This window comes from Trematomus bernacchii, unplaced genomic scaffold, assembly GCF_902827165.1.
Source record: "Trematomus bernacchii unplaced genomic scaffold, fTreBer1.1, whole genome shotgun sequence".
Taxonomy (NCBI): domain Eukaryota; kingdom Metazoa; phylum Chordata; class Actinopteri; order Perciformes; family Nototheniidae; genus Trematomus; species Trematomus bernacchii.
This window is the reverse complement of record NW_022987708.1, coordinates 1661063-1681635: the sequence shown is the minus strand read 5'-3', so window position 1 is coordinate 1681635 and position 20573 is coordinate 1661063. Positions and strand designations below refer to the sequence as shown.

At 40.4% G+C, this 20573-nt stretch overlaps 1 protein-coding gene across 1 annotated transcript in view; it reads left to right on the top strand.

Annotated features, from left to right (window-relative positions):
* Positions 1 to 20573, top strand: part of tbl1xr1a (tbl1x receptor 1a) — a 56346-nt gene that overhangs the window by 24649 nt on the left and 11124 nt on the right. The window contains exons 2-4 of the mRNA XM_034140740.1: positions 2302 to 2367; positions 16873 to 16972; positions 20074 to 20219. Of these exons, the coding sequence (XP_033996631.1) occupies positions 16915 to 16972; positions 20074 to 20219 (204 nt within the window). The 5' untranslated portion in view covers positions 2302 to 2367; positions 16873 to 16914. The remainder of the gene's footprint in view (positions 1 to 2301; positions 2368 to 16872; positions 16973 to 20073; positions 20220 to 20573) is intronic.

The window sequence follows — 20573 nt, the reverse complement described above, 5'->3', positions numbered from 1 at the left end:
GTCGGCACCGCCGAAAAGACACGACGGGGCGGGACACACCAATCTGAGTAGGGCGACAGGACGCTCATCGACGGCTAGACATCTATCGACGGCCGAAATCGGCTTGGTGTGTAAGGACCTTATGGCGCATTTCCACTGCAGGGCCTCGCACGGCTTAGTACGGTATAGTAAGTAAGTAAGTAAAACTTTATTTATATAGCACCCTTCTCAGCACGGATGTACAAAGTGCTTTACAGTACAGTACACAATTCACAGTACAACTAAAATGTAGAATAAAAGGCCTTGGTAGGCCAGGCTCACTTTATGCTGCGTTTCCATTACAGTTAAGGAACTGGGGTAGTAACTATAGTAACGCAGTGTCGGCGGAGCCGTGACGTCATCTTCAATGCGAAACACAAAACCAACATCAGCTGTTAGCCCTCAGAGCTCACAGCTCCTCATATCTGCTCAGAAACTAGACAAAAGTTAAACAAGTACAAACCACAGACTCTGTGTCATGGCGAATACAGTCGCTGGTTTATTTATGTCTGTATAGGCCGTTGTTGTGAGTGTGGACGGTCGGAGCATATACAACTTTAGCTTAGCCAATCTCCATTCAGAAAACACGCATTTTAAAAGGTTTTTCGCCTGCCGTCTTGTCTGCAGACTTGTCAAAGCATTAATTCATGGTTTTTACTAACCGGTATCAGTACGTTGTTACTTCGGCATCATTTTGAAACGTGTATTACAATTAAATCACGGTAAAATATGTTCATTTTGTTGTAGTTGCCAGCGATTCTCTCGCTAGTTTAGCATACTCAGCCCAGTTGTTGGCCCGGAAAGAACCTCGATTTTGGAGAGCCAGAAAACTGAAAAAGTACCCGCTAGCCGGAACTACGCCTAGTGGAAACGCAACCAAAAACGGGCCGGGCACGGCACGCTTAAACCGCGCTCCGCGCTGTAGTGGAAATGCGCCATTATATGAAATGAACTCATTGCAGGTAATGAATACATATTGGTGTGGCATGCCCACTCTCAGCTCTTGGGTGGTGCTGTATACTATGTCACATCTTTCCCTGCTCGAGTGGTTACTGGTGAAGGCAGATAAAGGAAACACATGTATTTCATATTTCACGTTAAATCTAAGAGATAACTATCTGCTTACAAGCCTCATTCCTGTCATGCCACTGACGTGTTCTCCAGCAAGACCTCGGCAACCCTAAACACTCAAGCTTCTCTCTGGCCACACCCAACTACTTCTGTTCTCTTTGTGGGAACATTATCAGTGCAATAGGACTGTTAGAGAGGGGAGCAGCTGAAAGGACGAGTAAAAGGAATCAAGGTCAGGAAATAGCACTTCTCAGCATTATGCAATCACCACTCTAACACCGCCTCAGTATGCAGCCTTAATAATCACCACAGAATTGAATCGCAGTCTAACCAAAAATGGGACATTATAGGCTTCACAAAGTCAGTGTTGATTGCAAGGTTTTTGCAGCGTATTGCTTTACATTACACAAGGCCATCTGCTGTGAATATCCACAGTGATCATGGTTTAATAGTTTGCTGTGGTCTCCGTCTGTCCTCCTCACACTGAAGAGGTGAACCATTGTTCACGTTTCTCAATGAGTGTCAGTCACATGGTTAGACCATTCAGTCCCCATGTACTGCTGGCTGACGCTGCATGGAGATTATATTACATTTTGATGAGTTAGGTTCAGAAGTATCTCTAAGCCCCCAAGTCACCCAAGTAAGTGACAAATGCATTGAAATCAGCCTGTTTAGCGTGTCTCACAATAAATCATTTTTCATTTTCTTCCTCTTTTCCAAAGCTTATTTTTTAAGACTTTATAATCTGCATTGTTTCCACATGGTTCCCCTATCACAGCCCTCATCTTCCATGCCTTTTGCAGCAATATTGTTACTTGTATTAACACATTATCATCAAAAACTATCAATGAATGAAATGGTATGAGAGGATCAATGAAGATCTGCTACATATTTTCTCAATTGAAAAACGTTTTGGCAAAAAAAAGGTCTGGATTTTGGTGGAAAAAGCCAAATTATATATTTTAAAAGTGTACGACGATGCTCCATAGCATCCACTTGCATTTGGAGATCAGGAGAAAGCTTTACTGTTTTGAATATTCTTTTAATGTACAGGTCTTGTACAGTCACATTGCACAGAAACCCTGAAACATGTGTTTTGGAAACATGACCTCGGACATTAGTATGCAACAGATGTCCCACGTGTTAACCGAAATAGTTTGAATGTCTCTTATCCTATCAAGCCTCTAACGGTCCACTTTCTTGTTGCTGCAGGTTCTGAGCCCATGGTACAAGGCCCTGACTGAACATACTGGTGGGGCATACAGACCTACTACTGTGGTGAGTGATCCCTCTGTCAAATATAAACCTGCCTATTCACAGCCTATAGACACCAACAGTTAGCTTGATGTTTGTTTCTAAAGTTTGTTGTTCGCTCTTAGAAACAATTCTGATATGTCCCTTAAATCTCTCTCTCCATCTAGATGACATTAGACTTTTGAAAAATTGCCTTTGTTATGTTATTTGCGAGGTGCTTATTTGTTACTTTGTCACACATTACTCCTTAAGTGCCAGAATCTTTTGAAACATGTTGCTTGATTTATTGATGGTTTTTGTTTCATTTGCATGTTGTTTTGTGGAAAATAGAGAAGAAAGAAGTCTTTGTTATAAAACGATTCAGCCCACAGTATTGATTCACTTCAGCTTGTATGCTGCTCCTCTTCCAGTGTGTGCCCCCATTCGGAAAACACACCACACACATATTTTAGACATTTCTCTAGTGTGTCCAAAAGAAAGCGTAACATTTGTCCCTGCTTAACCCTGATGCTCGATGCCTCTTCAGTCCAGAGAGCAGATGAATCAATATGCAGAAAGTAAAATTACATTAGAGTTTTAAATTGCGATTGTTATGTTATTTATGAGGTGCTTCTTTGATGTCCTGGGCAGTCGATGGCTTACACGTACAAGGTTTCCTTTTAGCTTATACCATGTATAAATCAATGAAAAACCTATACATGAATATTTGGTATTGCAGATATGATTTCATGCTGGATATTCAAAAGAATGCACATGGATGGTTCTCAGAATGTTGAAAACATCGACATACAATGCATTTCAGTACTGATGTTTTACCAAGAACAGAAGACGAAAAGAAGCACGTTTTCAAACCTGTGGTAGATTTGCTATGATCCATATTGATGGTTGAGTTGGTAAAGTTGTTGTTTTAATGTTGGTGTGGTTTGTTTTATGAGGTATATATACAATAACGTTGAATATTGCAATAACGGAATCATTTGCGATACATTAGCAAGTATTTGTATATGCTTAGCTCTGCTTTTCTGTTGCTTTCAGTCTTTTGCCATGTTTTTATCACACAAGTTGAAATTGCGATTCAAATTTAAAAAGGAAATGTCATGCATATTATGTGTATTATGTAGGCCTGTCACGATAATTAATTTTGTTGTACGATACATTTTCCCGGAAATTATTGCGATAAACGATAATATTGTCGGCACCGTTGTAAGACCATTTTAGACCACTGATATAATGATAATATATAATAATAATTCAAGTACTTCCTTTCAAACTGAACTTTTTATTGAACATTCAACATTGCAAATGAAATGTGAAATAATATTCAAATATATAAATTATATATAATAAATAAAACAAATTAATTAAATTATAAAATATTTATTAAATCACACACAACCAAAACAATAAATTAAATAGACTCAGGCTGGAAAACAGAGCTCTATCTATCTATCTATCTATCTATCTATCTATCTATCTATCTATCTATCTATCTATCTATCTATCTATCTATCTATCTATCTATCTATCTATCTATCTATCTATCTATATATCTATATATATATATATATATATATATATATATATATATCTATATATATATAAATATATATATATATATATATATATAAATATGAGCACACATTGTCTCACAAGCAAAAAAAACCCTCCTTAAAACAACAGTCAAGTGTACAGTCCACCGTCCATACAAAGACCCAGATGCCTCAACAGGCCATATCCAAATCTGTATTTCAAAGATTTCGAGCAAGGAACACCAACATGTTTGCATTGTTGGGCAAATGCATCTTTGATTGTAAACTGTCGGGAAGGTGGGGGCTCTCCATCTCCAGCTGCCATGTTTGCTCCCAGCTGGGAAAACGGAATGGGGTGGTTGTGTTTCTAAAAGGTTGGCCGTATTGCTAGCTTTTGTTGCTACCTTTTTAAAACAAATCCTACATAACAGCTCATTCAAGTCCGTAGGTTCGCCTCGTTGATTTGGCTTAAATCCAAAATATTCCCACACCGGAGATGTGGAATTAGGTTTCGCTACCAATTCCATTTAACTTCAAATTCCCCTCGAGTAAGTTACACGTTGTCTCCTGCTTGTCTCTATATTATTAATTTGGCTGCTACGCTGTTGCACGCAGTGTGTCCTGACCTGGCTGTGTGTGAGCCCCGCCCCTCACAGCGCCGGGCCGGCAGACACAGCGCACCTGGCTAAAATGCTGGTCACATCCTTATGTAAACAAACACGCATGTAAACGGCAATTTATCGAGGTCAGAAAAGTTATCGAGTTCATTTTTATTTATCGTACGATAAGTCAATTAATTGCTTATCGCGACAGGCCTAGTATTATGCACAAGGATGTAAACAGGAACATGGTTCTCTACTGCTTCTCCAGTCAGACACGTTTATTCCCTGTTAGCTGCTAGCAGCTGTTGATCCCAGTACGTAGACTGCACCTGGCTAATTGGTAGAATACGCCACACAGTTGGTTCAGATCAAGGTTAGAATCTCTTTAACACAAAAGCGTCATTGTTAGTGCCATTCGAACCAAATTTCCCATTAACCCCGTTGCTTCCTGTATCCCCATCCTCTCCCTACAAACATGTTTGAAGTTTATTTTTTGCTTTTGTACCCGTCCATGATTGGGAGAAAGTTTGAAAGCCGCAGTTTGATTCTCATTAGAAGAGCAGCGCACACTTCCTGTTTTCAACCGTTAAAGGATCCAGCAGACTTCCTGTGAACTCTGCACAGCAGTTCACAGTGTACAATGCAGGAAAGCCCCCACAGAAGCTACCAGTCTCCATGGCGATGCTCATGTTTATTTACACTTGGACAGCCAAGGTCTTTCTGTCTGACTTAGTGACATTGTTCACTTAGTTTTCTGGTTGAAGCAAGATATTTTTCTGTGACACCGACGCTGCTGCTCCCCCCCATTTGGCAGCAGGCTTTGTTAATGTCAGCCATATGGAAGGCTTTGTTCTCCTCACTGTACAGTCTCAGCTCTGCTTTGTTTATTTTATTCATGATGCTTAAAGTCAGCGCTGTGTTCTCAGTCACCCGGTGTGTACTTCACATGAATAGCCTATAAGCACTAGTGCACCGTTCTCACTTTCATAACAGAAGAGAAACCAAGAATGAAGTAATGTCTGCATAAAAAACGGGAAATGAATACTGAACTATTTGGAGTGATTTTTCATTGCGGTCATCTTTCTGATACTATGACTATTTGATAGACCATTTAAGCATCTTTATTCTCATTTTCATTGAAAAATATTTCTAAATGATCATGATGAAATGTTTTTGTACCAACGATTTTCTGTATGGTAATATGCAGAATCTGGATTTGTAGGCTTGATCTCTGCATAGCCACAATACATTATTAAGTATGGTATTCTGAAAAATAAGTTGCCTTTTACAAATGCAGTTTTGATATGTCAATCATTCACGGTGCACTTTTGATAACATTCTAAAGAATTCTGGTTTTACAAGAATGAATGATCATTTGTGATAATAATCTTTAACACACAGATAGACAAAAGGGAACAAGTGATGTCAAAGGGGATTATTGGTCTGTTGGTGTGTGATTTTATTCTAAATAGTTGTTTGTGTGTTATTGTTCTGTGAATGGAACGTAGTCCGCTTGCTTGCTTTTGCAGTATCTTCAAACGGAATTTAAATCAGAGGTCTTTAGGGTAGGAATTCAAGATGAACAACAAACCAGTTTGTTTGTGCCCTGCAGAAACCTTTCCCCCCAACAACTCACACTGACTCATTCTATTATCTTACACATGTTAAATGATTTTCATGACCTTGGGAGCAAGACAAAATGACACAAATGACTACACTTTCCTGCTGGTTGCAGAGTATCACATTTCTCTTGAAATGCAGGAATCTTTAGAAACATGTTGCCTGATTTTAGGATGGCTTTTGTTTTTGATTCATGTTGATGTGTGGAAAATAGAGAAGAAAGAAGTCTTTGTTTGAAAACGATTCAGCCCACAGTATTGATTCACTTCAGCTTGTATGCTACACCTCTTCCTTTGTAGCCCCCATTCGGAAAACACATCACAAATATTTGAGACATTTCTCTAGTGTGTCCAAAAGAAAGCTTAACATTTGTCCCTGCTTAACCCTGATGCTTGAAGCCTCTTCAGTCCCCAAAAGCAGACGAATCAGAGGAATGAAGTGAAGATATTTAAATATAGACCAGACATGAGTGACAAAGCATGCGTTACCATTTTCTATGGCTCCATTTTCATTTATCTACATTTCAGATTTCCAGAAATATGGCAAACACTTACTGTCAGGCTCTACTTTTAAATGCATTCCTTAATGTGTAATAAATAATCATATGTATCAGGTCCAAGAGACAAAGGCAAATGATAGAACAGATTAGAACTATACCATCCTTTTGAGTTATTAAAATCACATTACTTTATTTTAATGCAGCTTTTAAAACCAGGTAAAGAAAACGTTATGACGTATTACAATATTACAATTATGATTGCTCAGCTCTAGTACACGGCACAGCACAAAGAAGATCGAGATATATAACGACTCACTAAGGCTAGCATTTTTCTAGCAAGTTAGCAGTTAGCTTTCCAGCTACATTGGTTAACTTAATAACCCTGTGAGTAGTCCCCACCACCCTTTTCTAGCCCATTCTTTAGAGAGATTTGTAGATCACCTTAGCTCAATTCCATACTAATCCATAACACTTGTGATCTTTATAAAGTTGTGTTTCTTATTTTCTCCTTCTTAGACCCAATTGAATAATACTGTTAATCAGGCAGAGCCGATCATGGGACTGCATTTTCAGTTGCTCTATCTGTACACCCCCCCCCCCCCCTCCAGTCACCAACTGAGCTCTGTTTTTATCAAGCATTCATTTTACAGATCTTGTACATGCCCCCCTTCTTTTTTTTTATACAAACACTGATTTAAGTAAGCAATATGTGGAGGGTGTGTGCTGTTCAGGTGATGGAGTACACCACATCTTATTCTAACCCCAGACTCCAGCCTCGCTCAAGAAGTCACCTAATACGTCCAGCTGTCAATAAATCGGCTCAACCTGTCTGTGGCACTCCCTGCGCTTACTCAGTCTGTAACAGGAAATAGAAGCTCATCGGGTTCTTAGAGGCTATGTGGATTACGAGCTTACTCCAATAAAACCACTCTCAACAACTGAAAACAAGGCCTTAATCTGGGACGTCGTCAAAGAGTTGAGACTTTGTATGGAATCAATTCATTAGCCTCTGTTGGGTGATATGAGATGTAACTCTTGTATATCGATCAAAAATCACCTAAAACACGTCAAGTCTGACATATTAGGATAAGTGTCATGAAGTATAATGACCTTGTTGTCAGTCAACTGATTCTTAGGCTGTTTATGTCATTATTGTCATGCTGCAATGAACAGTTTCATCAGCAAAGCCTAATGTTTCAATAAACATGTTGATACCATAGGCTAAATATTAACCTCTGTAGTTTCTTGCATTGCATTTTCCATTTGTGGAAACCATTTATATGTTTTTGAATGAATCAGCGATCAAACTGTTTATTATTAACATCGCTAATTCTGTGATTACATTTCAGGCAATGCAATTCACCTGTTTTTGTGTTTTGTCAACTAAAGCCCGCTCAAACCTGATTGGCCAATTCTGACAGAAACCAGAACACATGCAACACCAAAATCCTGCCCCATTGCCTACCAATTTTTCAATAATATTCAGATAGCTCACAGAGGGCTTATAGAGAAATGACAGGTACATTATAATTGCAGTGAGGCAGTTGTTTTGGGTCTTTTTGACTGACTCGGCCGTTTGACCATAGAAACAATGATCTATTTAGCAAACATCTTGATGTTACCTAGTATACCCCAGTAACATGATGATTTCACTTGGTAATGCAGCTCCACCTGCATCTGTTCTGCTGTATTTCGTGTGATATCCAGTCCCACTATTTGAATTGCAAAGCAACCAATAACCATGTTCCTGATTCATGCACCAGACTTCACCTTGTAAAGAGATTCTTTAAGTGATTGGACTTGTGACTGGGGCGATGTCTGCTCGCAGTGAGATAACCGCTGCTGATGGAGCGTCCCTCACTGACCTGCTGCCTTCAGATGCACACGTGCTGCCTACAGCAGGTTGAGCTGCTCATCAAGCAGAGCTAGCTGGCACTGCCTACATGCTACCATCTGTCACTGACAGACAGCTAGCCTCACTGACCCAACTCAGGCCATGTGAGGCAGAGCTACGCCTGCCAACGCAATCTCTCTAAGAGAGCAGTAACCATGGAGAGGGGGAGGGGAGACACAACTCCCTTGTCATTGTACCTCACACAACTGCACTGTGGAATAAAAACAAAACTTGAATGGGGTTTACAGTTCAGCAACAATGCTTAAATGTGTAATGCAATATAGATATCTGTTTATGAATGCAGAATATGTAGGCAACGGGAAAGGATTTAAGTATCAGAAGTGTTTTGATTTCTCTTTCTGGTCTGAGTATTATGGCTAGTCATGTTTGTGCAGGCGTTAGTCGCATGCTGGTACTGACATTAGTCCGTGTGGAGGGCAAAGGAGGCAAAACTCATTGGCCAAAATGCAATCATGATACACGTGGGTTATTCTCTGGTGCTTTCTATTAGCTTGGCTCCATGTAAAACAATCCTTTCGTCTCTAAACTATGTTCCATCCTTGTGTAACAGACAGTAAACAATGAGAGGTGCTCAGGAGCAAAAGTATTGCCTTGTTCCAAGATGGTTAAACTTGTAATGATTGTATATTGATGTATAGACGAGTTTGGAGATATTGGTAGCAAAAAACTTCAATATTTCCTCACTTCCTCAAAGAAGTGCTGGCTAAGAACCAGATTTCTAAGAGTTGCACTGCTTTTATTAGATAGTCTTCTGCCACACCAACACAAGTACACAATAAGAAATGACAAACGGATCAATCAAGCCTGACTTGAGTGACATCAGCTGAGCACATTTTCTTCAGTTGAATTATACTTAAAGTGGACCTATCATGCTATATTTAAATGATATATTGTAGGGCCATACCTATATAAAGTATATTTATACGTTTCTGTTTTCAAAATACCAAACAGATCATGATTTTAAGCCATGCCTCAATTCGCTCTATTTGTTGTTCTCCAGCCCTGTTTTTGCAGGGGGCTGATTCTGTGAGCTGCAGCTGACCACGCCCCCCTGCAGGAGAGGGGAGCGTGCTCTGATCAGCTGCTGGGCTGTCAGAAGAGGGGGAGAAAAATAGATCTCCGTCTTCCGTGTTTTATTATAGCCTATTATTATATAGAGTCGTTATTCATTTGTTTTAAAGCTCAATAAATAACAAAGAAGACCTTTGACCGGCACTTTTCTAATTTTGGCCGGAAGATTTAAACTTTAACGGACATCTTGACCGGCGAAAGAAACTGAAACTGAAACTCTGCCGCACGGTCCCCTCGTTCCTTGGAAGAGTCGGAGAGGTGGGTGTTTGTCATCTGCTGGTGGACTAACCGGAGAGAATTACAGTGCTTGCCTCGACGGGGAGGGATTGCATTGAATTAAAGCAGCGGGAGCAAATGCTTGCCTCGGGGAGGGAGAAAAAAAGCCACAGCGGAGAATAAACAGAAGGGTAACCATGGTAACTATGCGCGGGAAGTCTTCTTCGCTGCTTTTGTGGCAGACTACAGCGCCACTTACAGGCCTGGCATATGTACTACAGCGTCTCCAGCGCTTTCAAGCGGCAATGGCCGGCCGTGGCCCAACCCCACATTCCCCTGATAGGTGGAGAGTTGGCCCAATAGCCGTCGCGCCACTTTACTGACGTCAGTAAAGTGTTCAAATCTGGATCAGTTTTTATCAGATCCGTTGCAGCCCCTTTTTTAGAGATTTGGGTATGGAGGAAAATAGAGAGGGTTGTGTTTTCTGACACTTGGTGAGTTCCCTGGAACACCGGGGACACGTATTCATGTATAAAAGACGTACAAAAGTGCATTTTGCATGATAGGTCCCCTTTAAAGTTCAGGGTAATCAACTGTTGAAAACATACTGTTCAATTTCTTTTTCCCAATAAATGGATGTTTTCAAAGTAAATGGATAATCGTTTTTAATAATCGTGATATCAATTATTGACCCAAATAATCGAGATTATGATTTTTGCCATAATCGAGCAGCCCTACTTTATAGTACTGAAAAGAGACCCCCTGTATCATTATTATAAAAAAACACACCACCTTCTTAAACAATGTTGCTGTCACCACATGCATATTTTCGTAGTACGAGTCTATGTTTTGATTGATATTTTGCACATTTGCAGTACTTTTTTTTTAAGATTACACCCAAAGATCTTGGGTACTGCAAGCTTACGGTGAACCACATTGAGTTTCTATTCCTATTTGTGTTGTCTTTTGCCTGATTGTGGCAACAGTTTGTATGTGTGAGTTAATGGGGTCCAGGACTATTGGATGTGTTTTAATGTAAGAGACTGAAATAATGCCTTAAATCATCCCTACCCCCTCTGCCTGAATCTCATTTCTTAGAATAGGCTCACCATCCGGTCTCAGGCAGATCCTTTAAATAGGAATGAGCCCCATTTCTCCACCTGCGGAGTAGAATGAGAGCAGCAGCAGCCACAGCTTGGGTCTTCCTTACGTATTGATGCAGCACAGTCTTCAAAGGACATGAAACCTACACAGAGGATATTATTATCACAGAGAGGGGGGGGACACAAGAACACACATGGTGCAGTGAGACGCAGCAGTGTGTGGCAGTTTCCTCTTCAGGGTTTAAAATAGGGTTTTATTTTCCCGGTTGCCATTTAACACACATAACTAAATGTTCTTCAGTCTGGTGCATACTTATATTATTTAAAAAAGAATGGCCATACACATACTACCGCACATAAATAATTTGTTAACGGAGGTTAGTTTAGTATGTGTGCATGTTGTCATCAAATACTTTAAATCGTAGCTTATATGATGCAGTGTCATAAGGATTGTATTGCAGAATTGTGTCCATGATAAGGCTTAGCAGATAAATACATTATGATATTTTGTATTCAGTGACCGTCTTCCTAATAAACCTGCATTTGGTGTATACAAGGCATGTACAGGCAGTTAAAACAAGCGCTCCCTTGTCCACTCTCCTAATGTGTTCATATCAGTTGTGCATGTTATTAATGAGTTGCTAAGAAGAACACTTGATTGATACAAAGTGAAATGTGTTGCGACAGCAGGTAGCGCATTACCGCATATTGATGAGGTGTTATGTTTTCCTCACACCTCTTTTGATTGGATGTTTCATTAGCCGGTGTTTGGGTTAATGAATTATGTAGGCCAGCTGATGACCAAGCAAATATGATTGACTTAGTGATATTGATTTCATATTGTGAAGGATGGCACCTCCCTCTCTCATTATGAATTCAATGTTGTTTTTTAACAAATACTTCACAATAATACAGGGTATTTTCTGCATATGTTTAATTGTCCTGAGTTTTTGTGTGCCTCTGTCTCCATTTCTTCCTGGTTGAGCTGATTTGAGATCTACTGTAAAGGCCAGTTTGCCACCGGGAGCAGTCACAAGGGGAGAGAAAGAGAGGGAAGAAATGCAGAGACAGAATCCCTTCTCCTCTCCCATCCCCCCCCCTGCTCTCCCACACTGTAAACACAGAGGCTCTCGCTGCAGATGGTGGCTCCACAGCGCCACTGCAGTGGGATGGTGGAGGAGGGAACTACAGCGCTCTGTTTACACAGTGATGCTCCTCCAGGGCACTGCTGCTGTCAGAGGGGATCTGAGCAGAGGGGCTCTGATCTGTGACTCAACAGTCTGCAGGTTTCAGGCAAACACACAGCAGGCTTCTACTCAGACTCCCATCTTGGTTTTAAGTTTGTCGATTATATAATTTCCTCAATTCTCTAAAGCCTATGTGTAGTCTTAACGCATATCATAAACAAATCAATATCATTTATTATAGGAAATGTTTCTCACCACGTCTTACATTCAGCCTCTATTAATATTGTTCTTAAGACAAGAGCATTTTCTTTCATGAGACAATCACTTAATTCGTTTTTGGCAAGGCAATGGGAATCAACTGTATTATTCTTATCACTTATCAATGCGTTTGCTCGTTTTAAAGAGGCCCTATTGTGTTTTTTGGGGTGTCCCCTTTCCCTGCCTGAAACGCCTCCAATGGACTCCTTTGTTTACTTCTATAACATAGGGACACCACTGTAACACCCCGGCTTATATTGGGCTCTGGTTTCAGACAGAGGGTGCCAAGAGGTGCTGCAGCACAGGTAGTAAGAGACAAATAAAGAGCTTTTTGGAAATGAAAGCATGGAAACATGTCACAGTAGAGGCAACACATGCATATATATTTTGTACGAACCTGAAACACAAGACACAAGAAACAACAAGATCTAAAAACCCTCCATCTGTATCCCAAGTTGTAGAATGAAAAGGCATGTTGGCAGTTTACACTGCATGCTGCTACACTCACTACTGTGCACCCTGCAGCTGTGGCTGTAAATCAATGAGCCTCAAAGTTGCATGTCAGTGTAGTGTGTATGCAGTTGCTTTAAATCACAGTACCCAGTTGTACATTTATTGGTTGATTTATGCCTGTAATAAGCTACAGGCACTGTACTGCCGTGTATTGATCTTGCCTACCTTTGAGCCAGTTATCTGAAGCCTCTATTAGGTAGACGCATACATAGAGGTGGGCGGTCTGTCAGGGAGAATGTGAGCTTGCACCTTGTTTTGTCTCCTTAGGATATTTTTTTTTTTTTTTTTTTTTTTTGCCACATACAGTGATATTATACTATGCGGTTTGGATCAAGTTATTGTGGTAAATACAATCTCTCCCTGCATCCGCTGTATAGTGGTATTATTGTCATTTTCAGTAGCGAGTACCTGCGTCCGGAACACATTTATGTCGCGTTTCCACTACACGGCCTCGCTCGGCCCCGCTCGGTATGGCTGGGCCTCGTTAGGACTGGCTCACTTTATGGCGCATTTCCATTACAGTTTAGGAACTGGGGCAGTATCTATAGTAACTAGGGATGTCCCGATCACCTTTTTTTGCTCCCGATCCGATTCCGATCATTTGATTTTGACAATCTGCCGATACCGATTTTTCCCGATCCGATCTTTATGCAATGCATTAAGAGGAAAAAAAAGGTAACAGATAACGGCTGGTCATCCAACGCGATGAATTCAGCTATCTTGGCTGTTATTTTTTTGGCCTTTTCACTGTTCTGGGGTAGTTTCTCTTTCCTTTTAAAAGTCTCTGAAAGTGTCGGTTGTTTCAGTGCCGTTACCTGAGTGGCCGCTGTGTACTCATCGTGTTGTTGTTGGTGGTGTTTGTATTAGATTGGTCATGTTGAACGTAGCTCTGTTCTTTCCACCACGCGGAACCTCCGCCTTGCAAACATTGCATCTGGCTGTTACACTGCCTTCGCTTTCAATTTTATAATACTTCCAAACTCCTGACATTTTCTCTGTCCCGACTCCCGAGTCACCAGCTGAACGTAGCCTCTTGTTAGCTTACTGCTACTATTAGACACTGCGCCCACTCTGTTGCCAGATTTGAGAGAAATAAGCAACCAGGTCTATGAAAACAAGCCCAAAAGAAGCAACACATACATGATGTTGTGTAATTTTAACCCAAAACTAAGGCCTCAGGATGACTTTAAGACGTGAACATGGTCATTTTTGTTTTGTAACATTAAATAAAATGTATAAAAATATTTTATAAAAAAAAAAAAAAAGATTCCGATCCCCGATTTTTTTCTCCCGATCCCCGATCACGTGAAAATCACGTGATCGGCTCCGATCCCCGATCACGTGATCGGATCGGGACATCCCTAATAGTAACGCAGTGTAGGCGGAGCCGTGACGTGATCTTCAGAGGACCCCAGAAAAACAACACAGCCGTTAGCTGTTAGCACTCAGAGCTCACAGCTCCTCATATATGTTCAGAAACTAGACAAAAGTTAAACAAGTACAAAGCACAGACTGCCTGTGTCATGGCGAATACAGTCGCTGCTTTATTTATGTCTGTATAGGCCGTTGTTGTGAGTGTGGACGGTCGGGGCATATACTGCGTTAGCTTAGCCATCTAATCTCCATTTAGAAAACAAGCATTTTAAAAGGTTTTTCGCCTGCCGTCTGTCTGCAGACTTGACAAAGCATTAATTCATGGTTTTTACTAACCGGTATCAGTATGTTGTTACTTCGGCATCATTTTGAAACGTGTATTACAATTAAATCACGGTCAAATATGTCCATCTTGTTGTAGTTGTAGCCCCCTTGCCAGCGATGCTCTCTCTAGTTTAGCATACTCAGCCCGACTCAGCCTTGTTGCCTCTGGCCCTGGCCCCACGATTTTATGAGGCCAGAAAAACTGTGAATTAGGACCCGCCGGCCGGTACTAGGCCAAGTGGAAACGCAACCAAAGACGGGCCGCTGACGTCACAGCCCTCTTAAACCGGGCTGCGGGCTGTAGTGGAAACGCGCCATTATAGACCGTTGATTTGACTTCGTGCGGAGGTATTTTCATTGGTGGCTGTCATAAACACAGTTACTAAACGTAGGCATGTCTTTAAATTGAGCAGTGTTCGACTGTTCGTAGTATGACACTGTTAAATTGAAAGTGAAAGCAACCGGACTGTGTTTAATAAAAGGTCTAATATAAAGCACAGTATGTCTGCAATGCCTGTCTTTCATTTCAACATCAACAAATGTAGCCGATTAGCACTTAGCTTCTTTTTCAGTGGTGTTTCTTAATTTGATTAAGTTAGTCCTGTCCTGAAATCTTCCTCTGCAGTTGTTTGTATTCTTTTGTCTTCTTGCTGTTTACATGAGAGAAACCCATCTGGGTACTTTCCCTCTATGTCATGCCCCTTTTTGGGTGAAAACATTCACTGTCATTTGACTGGCGGTAAATACAAATTCAGAATTTTTCGTTAAACTGTGTATTTTTTATCTGCAAGAAGCCCAAGTTACGGTAGCCAGCCAGGCTAACAATTACATAATGTCAATAGAGCTCCATTATAGCCGTCAATATATGGTTTCATTCAAATGAGTAGGGGATCGATGTCCTGACAGTCTGTCGGTGGACAGGAGCAGACAGCAGGCAAAAGCGTATACAGGGCTTTTCTTGGCTTGTAATGTTTTTATATTTTAATGAAGAATCTACATAAAATACTTCAACTTTTGACACTGCAAATGTTTATTTTGAATTAAGCTCATTGTACAGACGTACACGTTGGTTATACTTTGCCTCCCTCTGTGGAGGCCTGAAGCCACAGATCTTTTCTTTCTCTGCTTTTTTCGGACAAAAAGTAAATCAATCTGGATTTTGATCTTTTTTGTTGTTTGATTTGCAAAACACGACGTAGCAGCTTTTAGGCATGACAACAATATTTTCCACTTGGTGCCAATTTGAGTTTTTCACTGGAAAAGGGGCGGGACAGTTGACTGTGCCAGGCAGTGTCTTAGCAAGACACAGATAAGTGCTGAACCAACATGGCGGAGAACAACATGCGCTCTCCTCCTGCTGTCTCCTGGGTCAGGGACATGTCCCCAAACAGCTCAGCCGGGGCTCCGATACTCTCTGTGGAGCTGATGTAACCGGCTCCAGCTCAAGCTCCAGCGTGGAGCTGTTGTTGCTCCAATAGATTACAGCGTCTACGATGATAGCATCACCGTGTCACAGTCTGTTGAACAGGAAATGCTTGTGACACCCCCCCCTGCCCTCATGGGTTAGACATTCTGCAAAGGCCAGAGGTCACAAGGTCATGCTAAATGTTTTGCTTGGCCAGACCAAGAAAGTCTAACATCCTGGGAAGTGAAATGTAAGCTAGAGTGTATGAGAGTACCCATGAGAGTGCTTCATCCACTTAAATGCCATTAAATGCACAGAAAGTCTCCTTTTGGGAGGGGGGGGTTAGGGGGCTGCAGACACTGAGCTCCAGGCATTACATGGCTGATTATACTCAGGGGAGAATAATGAGCTGGTCCTTATTTGGGATCAGCTCTCTGGCTCAGTGAGGTTTTAAAGTTCTCAACCGTTTTACCTCATGAAAACACAGACAAAGCAATGTCTTACAAAGGGTTATACCACAGGAAGTGTTACCTTCCTGCTGATTTCTCACCCCTTTTATTTGTTTAGTTGATGGATTGCGACCTAATTGGTTAATTATCTGATTTAAAATAATATCTGTGATTGATTGTCCAAAACAATTATTTTCTTGCTGACTTTTTTTTATATCTACACACCTTTCAGAAGAACAACCTACCTAGAAAGTAAACCTTAACTACACATAACTGCAATATTTTTTGTAATGAAATTACATTTGAATTATCTGAAGATATGTATATATTTTTAATATGCGTCATTTTAGGTGCTGCTCTGAGATACAGACGCATTTGAACTGTCCTATTGGCAGTCACATGTATTGTATGTGTTTTGTGCGTTGAGCAGTGTTACTGACTGACTGAATCTCTCTCTGTTCCAGGCTGTGTGTGCGTGCTGACCTCATGGTGTAACAGGAGTAAAGATGAGCATTAGCAGTGATGAGGTCAACTTCCTGGTCTACAGATACCTACAGGAGTCAGGTACTTATCATAATCAGTCCTAAAATGTCATTACATGTTGCTGATTAATTATTAAACAACTTTCATTAGTGCTTGGCTTTCTTACTAATCAGATGTTACATCCAATGTCATTCTGATTTCCATTATTTCTAAATGAAGTGTTGGCTTTGATACCTTGTCGCACATCATTTGAGATGATTGAAGGTCAAAATCATCACCAAGCATTAGAGTGATTACCCCAGAAACTTGTGTTCTGCATCTGCATGTTATGATCATATTTGTTAAGAAGATTTTCCATATGAGATTAAATCAATAAGTTTGCGTTCTATTGAAAGTCAAGCCTGCTAGCAACTGAATTAATAACATGAGTGCAACAGATAGCGCCGATCTCATCGCTAAAAACTGAATGACATTAGCTAAAAGCTATAATTAAGCTACATGTAGCACATCATCTATGTTTAGCAATCATATCCCAATTCCAAGCTGTTCTGCCACAGCTGCCATCACCTTCACGCAGTTACGCATCCCTGTGTTCTTCACTGTGTTTGTCCAAGAGTGCTCTGTGCTGGCTTGATGCTGTTTGCATGAACGGTGGCTCTGAGTGGTCAAACAACTCTTTTCAAGGCTTTTGATTAGAAAAACATCAAAAATCAAACCCATCCTAAAACTTGAATGAGTTATGAAAGTCCAAGAGTAGATATGTGTAAAAACATTGCCTCACTGTCAGGTCCCATTTGTTTTTAAAGAACAATATGAACTTGCTTTGACCTATGGTAAACTAACATTTGGTCAAAGTTTCACCAAAGTGATGAGAAGCCATTCTTGTCTTTAAAAGTGTATTGTGTAGCAAAAAACAACAACAAAACAGTAAAGATAATCTGCTGGGAATATGATTTTTTTTTTTTTTTTTTAATTTAAAGCTAAATAAATGTTTTTCTAGCAGTACTATTTCATATATTTTCTAACATTTTTTTCTGATATAGTATCTGTATATATCGTTCCCCTGCATAACTCCACACATGAGAGAAACGCCTGTCTCTGTTAGATTATTTCAACAAGTTGCATGTTAGCTTGTTAGGGAACTGGGTGGTTGTGTGTGGGTCAGCTGCGTGTATGAAAGGAACATTTAGATTGAAGAGAGAACAGCACCACACACACTCACTGTCTGTCTGCAGTGTGTGTACAGTGGGATACAGTGGGGGGGGGGGGGGGGGGGGTTATCCACTTCTAAATCAATCCTAAATGTATAGACTGTATTTACACTAAGAACTGTGCTAAAGGCTGTAATGCCAAACACTGACCTGCACATTGGGAGTAAACATTTGTATTATTGGTGGTGCTTTTCTGACAGAGGGAAACCTCTTAGTTAAAGAGTCTTTAAAATGTTTCACTGATCACTAATAAATGCCGGCTTCCTAACCTTTGTGACACTGACCTTTCATCCACTGCGCTGCGCTTTGTAACCCTGTATCAGTGCAGAGTACACTCTCACATGTGTGTCAATGAAAGTTTACCGTGTGAAACTTAACGTCCCACGCCTCATATCATATACTTTTGGCACAGGTGGCTAACATAAATCAAAAACATTCCGTCACGTTTACATTCTTGTTTCATCTTTTATTGAAACACAGAAGTGGTGCGTAAAATAATGACAGGCCTTTTGATCCTTTACATTTAACACACAGATCCTGTTTGTCTATTGAACATATTTTAATTGACACATAAATACTGTACACGATTACTATGTGTTTTTATATGGACAAAGGCTTCAGCTGTCATGTGTAATAATACAGCAGACACCATGAGAATGATTCACATGTACACGTCCAGTGGTAAGCGTCCCAAAAGGCTACTGAGCTGGCAAAATGTTGGCCTATTCAGACCCTATAAAGCAGGGGTGTCAAACTCAAGGCCCGGGGGGCCAAATCCGGCCCGCAACTTCATTTTATGTGGCCCCACAAGAGCTTGCAAAGAATATAATATGTTTGTTATACGGTTACATGGCGATTTACAGAAGCACGTTGCCCATACATGGAGCACAATGCATCTCAAATTTGACTTTTTTCTCAAATTTGACTTTTTTTCTTCTAAATATGCCCTTTTTCTCAGAATTTGCCCTTTTCTCAGAATTGATTTCTTTTTCAAAATGTTACTTTTTTTTTCAAAATGTCTTTTAAAATCATTTTGTGACATTCTCACTGAAGAGACTTGCAATTATTTGCCCTAGACTTCTGCTTTCAGACCGAGTTAATTATGAAGTTATTACCCTATCCGATTATAATCCAATGCAGAGGCAATGATGTAATATAATACATTATTTGATATATATTAAATATTTATATATGTATTTTTATATAGTCTTAAAGTTACAACCGGCCCTTTGAGTGCAACCATAATGCGAATGTGGCCCGTGATGAAATTGAGTTTGACACCCCTGCTATAAAGTCATATGTTATGCTAATTTATACTTCTACTCCACTGCATTTTGGAAGCAAATATTGCATGTTTTACTCACTACATTGTATTTAACAACAATAGTTACTAATTACTTTTGCAGGTTTATATTATTCATAACATAATAAATCAACTGATACACTATACTGTACTGCTATGGAGAGAAATGCCTTGCAGTATAAAAAGGGATTCATGTTATGCCATCTTTAAACACTGAACAATTAAAATTAGAGACACATTAATGCGTCACTAATTCTTTTTTATTTTCTGAAAATGACCACTGGATAGTGAGTCATTTGACATTTGGTACTTAAAGTATATTTTGTATACTTTTGTACTTTTACTGAATAAATATTTTGAATGCAGGACCTTTACTTTTAACAGTATTATTAGACTACTTTTACTTAAGTATAGGATCTGAGAAGTTCTTACACCACTGTTTCATTAACACTGTAAAGTCTATGATGGGGGGAGTTATCAAGAAAAGAAACACCTCTGAAAGAAACATGTGGGCGAGTATGAATAGAGAAAAGGGTTAGTAGCACTCGTGTGCAAGGATCAAGATGGCAGTGGAGGAAACGTAAGATATAGTCCCTAAATAAATCATGAAGGAAATGCTATTTACTGTTTTGTACAGTATGAGATGAAATACCTGCTCTCCTCTCCAGGGTTCTCCCACTCAGCGTTCACGTTCGGTATAGAGAGTCACATCAGCCAGTCCAACATCAATGGAGCTCTGGTGCCCCCTGCTGCCCTGATCAGCATCATCCAGAAGGGCCTGCAGTACGTGGAGGCTGAAGTCAGCATCAACGAGGTGGGACACAACAACAACAACAACAACACGGAAACACTCCACTCCTCTCTACATTCCTTATCCCCTCTCTTTATCTCCTCTTCTCCCATCCTTTCCCATTTCCTCTCCCTTCTCGTCTCCTTGTCTTCTTCCCTCCCATTTCGTCTCCTCTTCTTCTTTCCTTATGTGCTTTCCCTTTGTTGTCGTTTCTCTCCTTGTGTCCTCCCCCCTACAATCTCCTTACCTCTCTTCCTCTCCTTCTCTCTTTGCTCTTCCTACCTTGTCTCTTATACGGTCCCTTTCTCCTGTCCTCGTGTCTACTTTCCTTGCCCCTTCCCCTCTCCCATCATTTATCTTCTCCTATCCATGTATCCT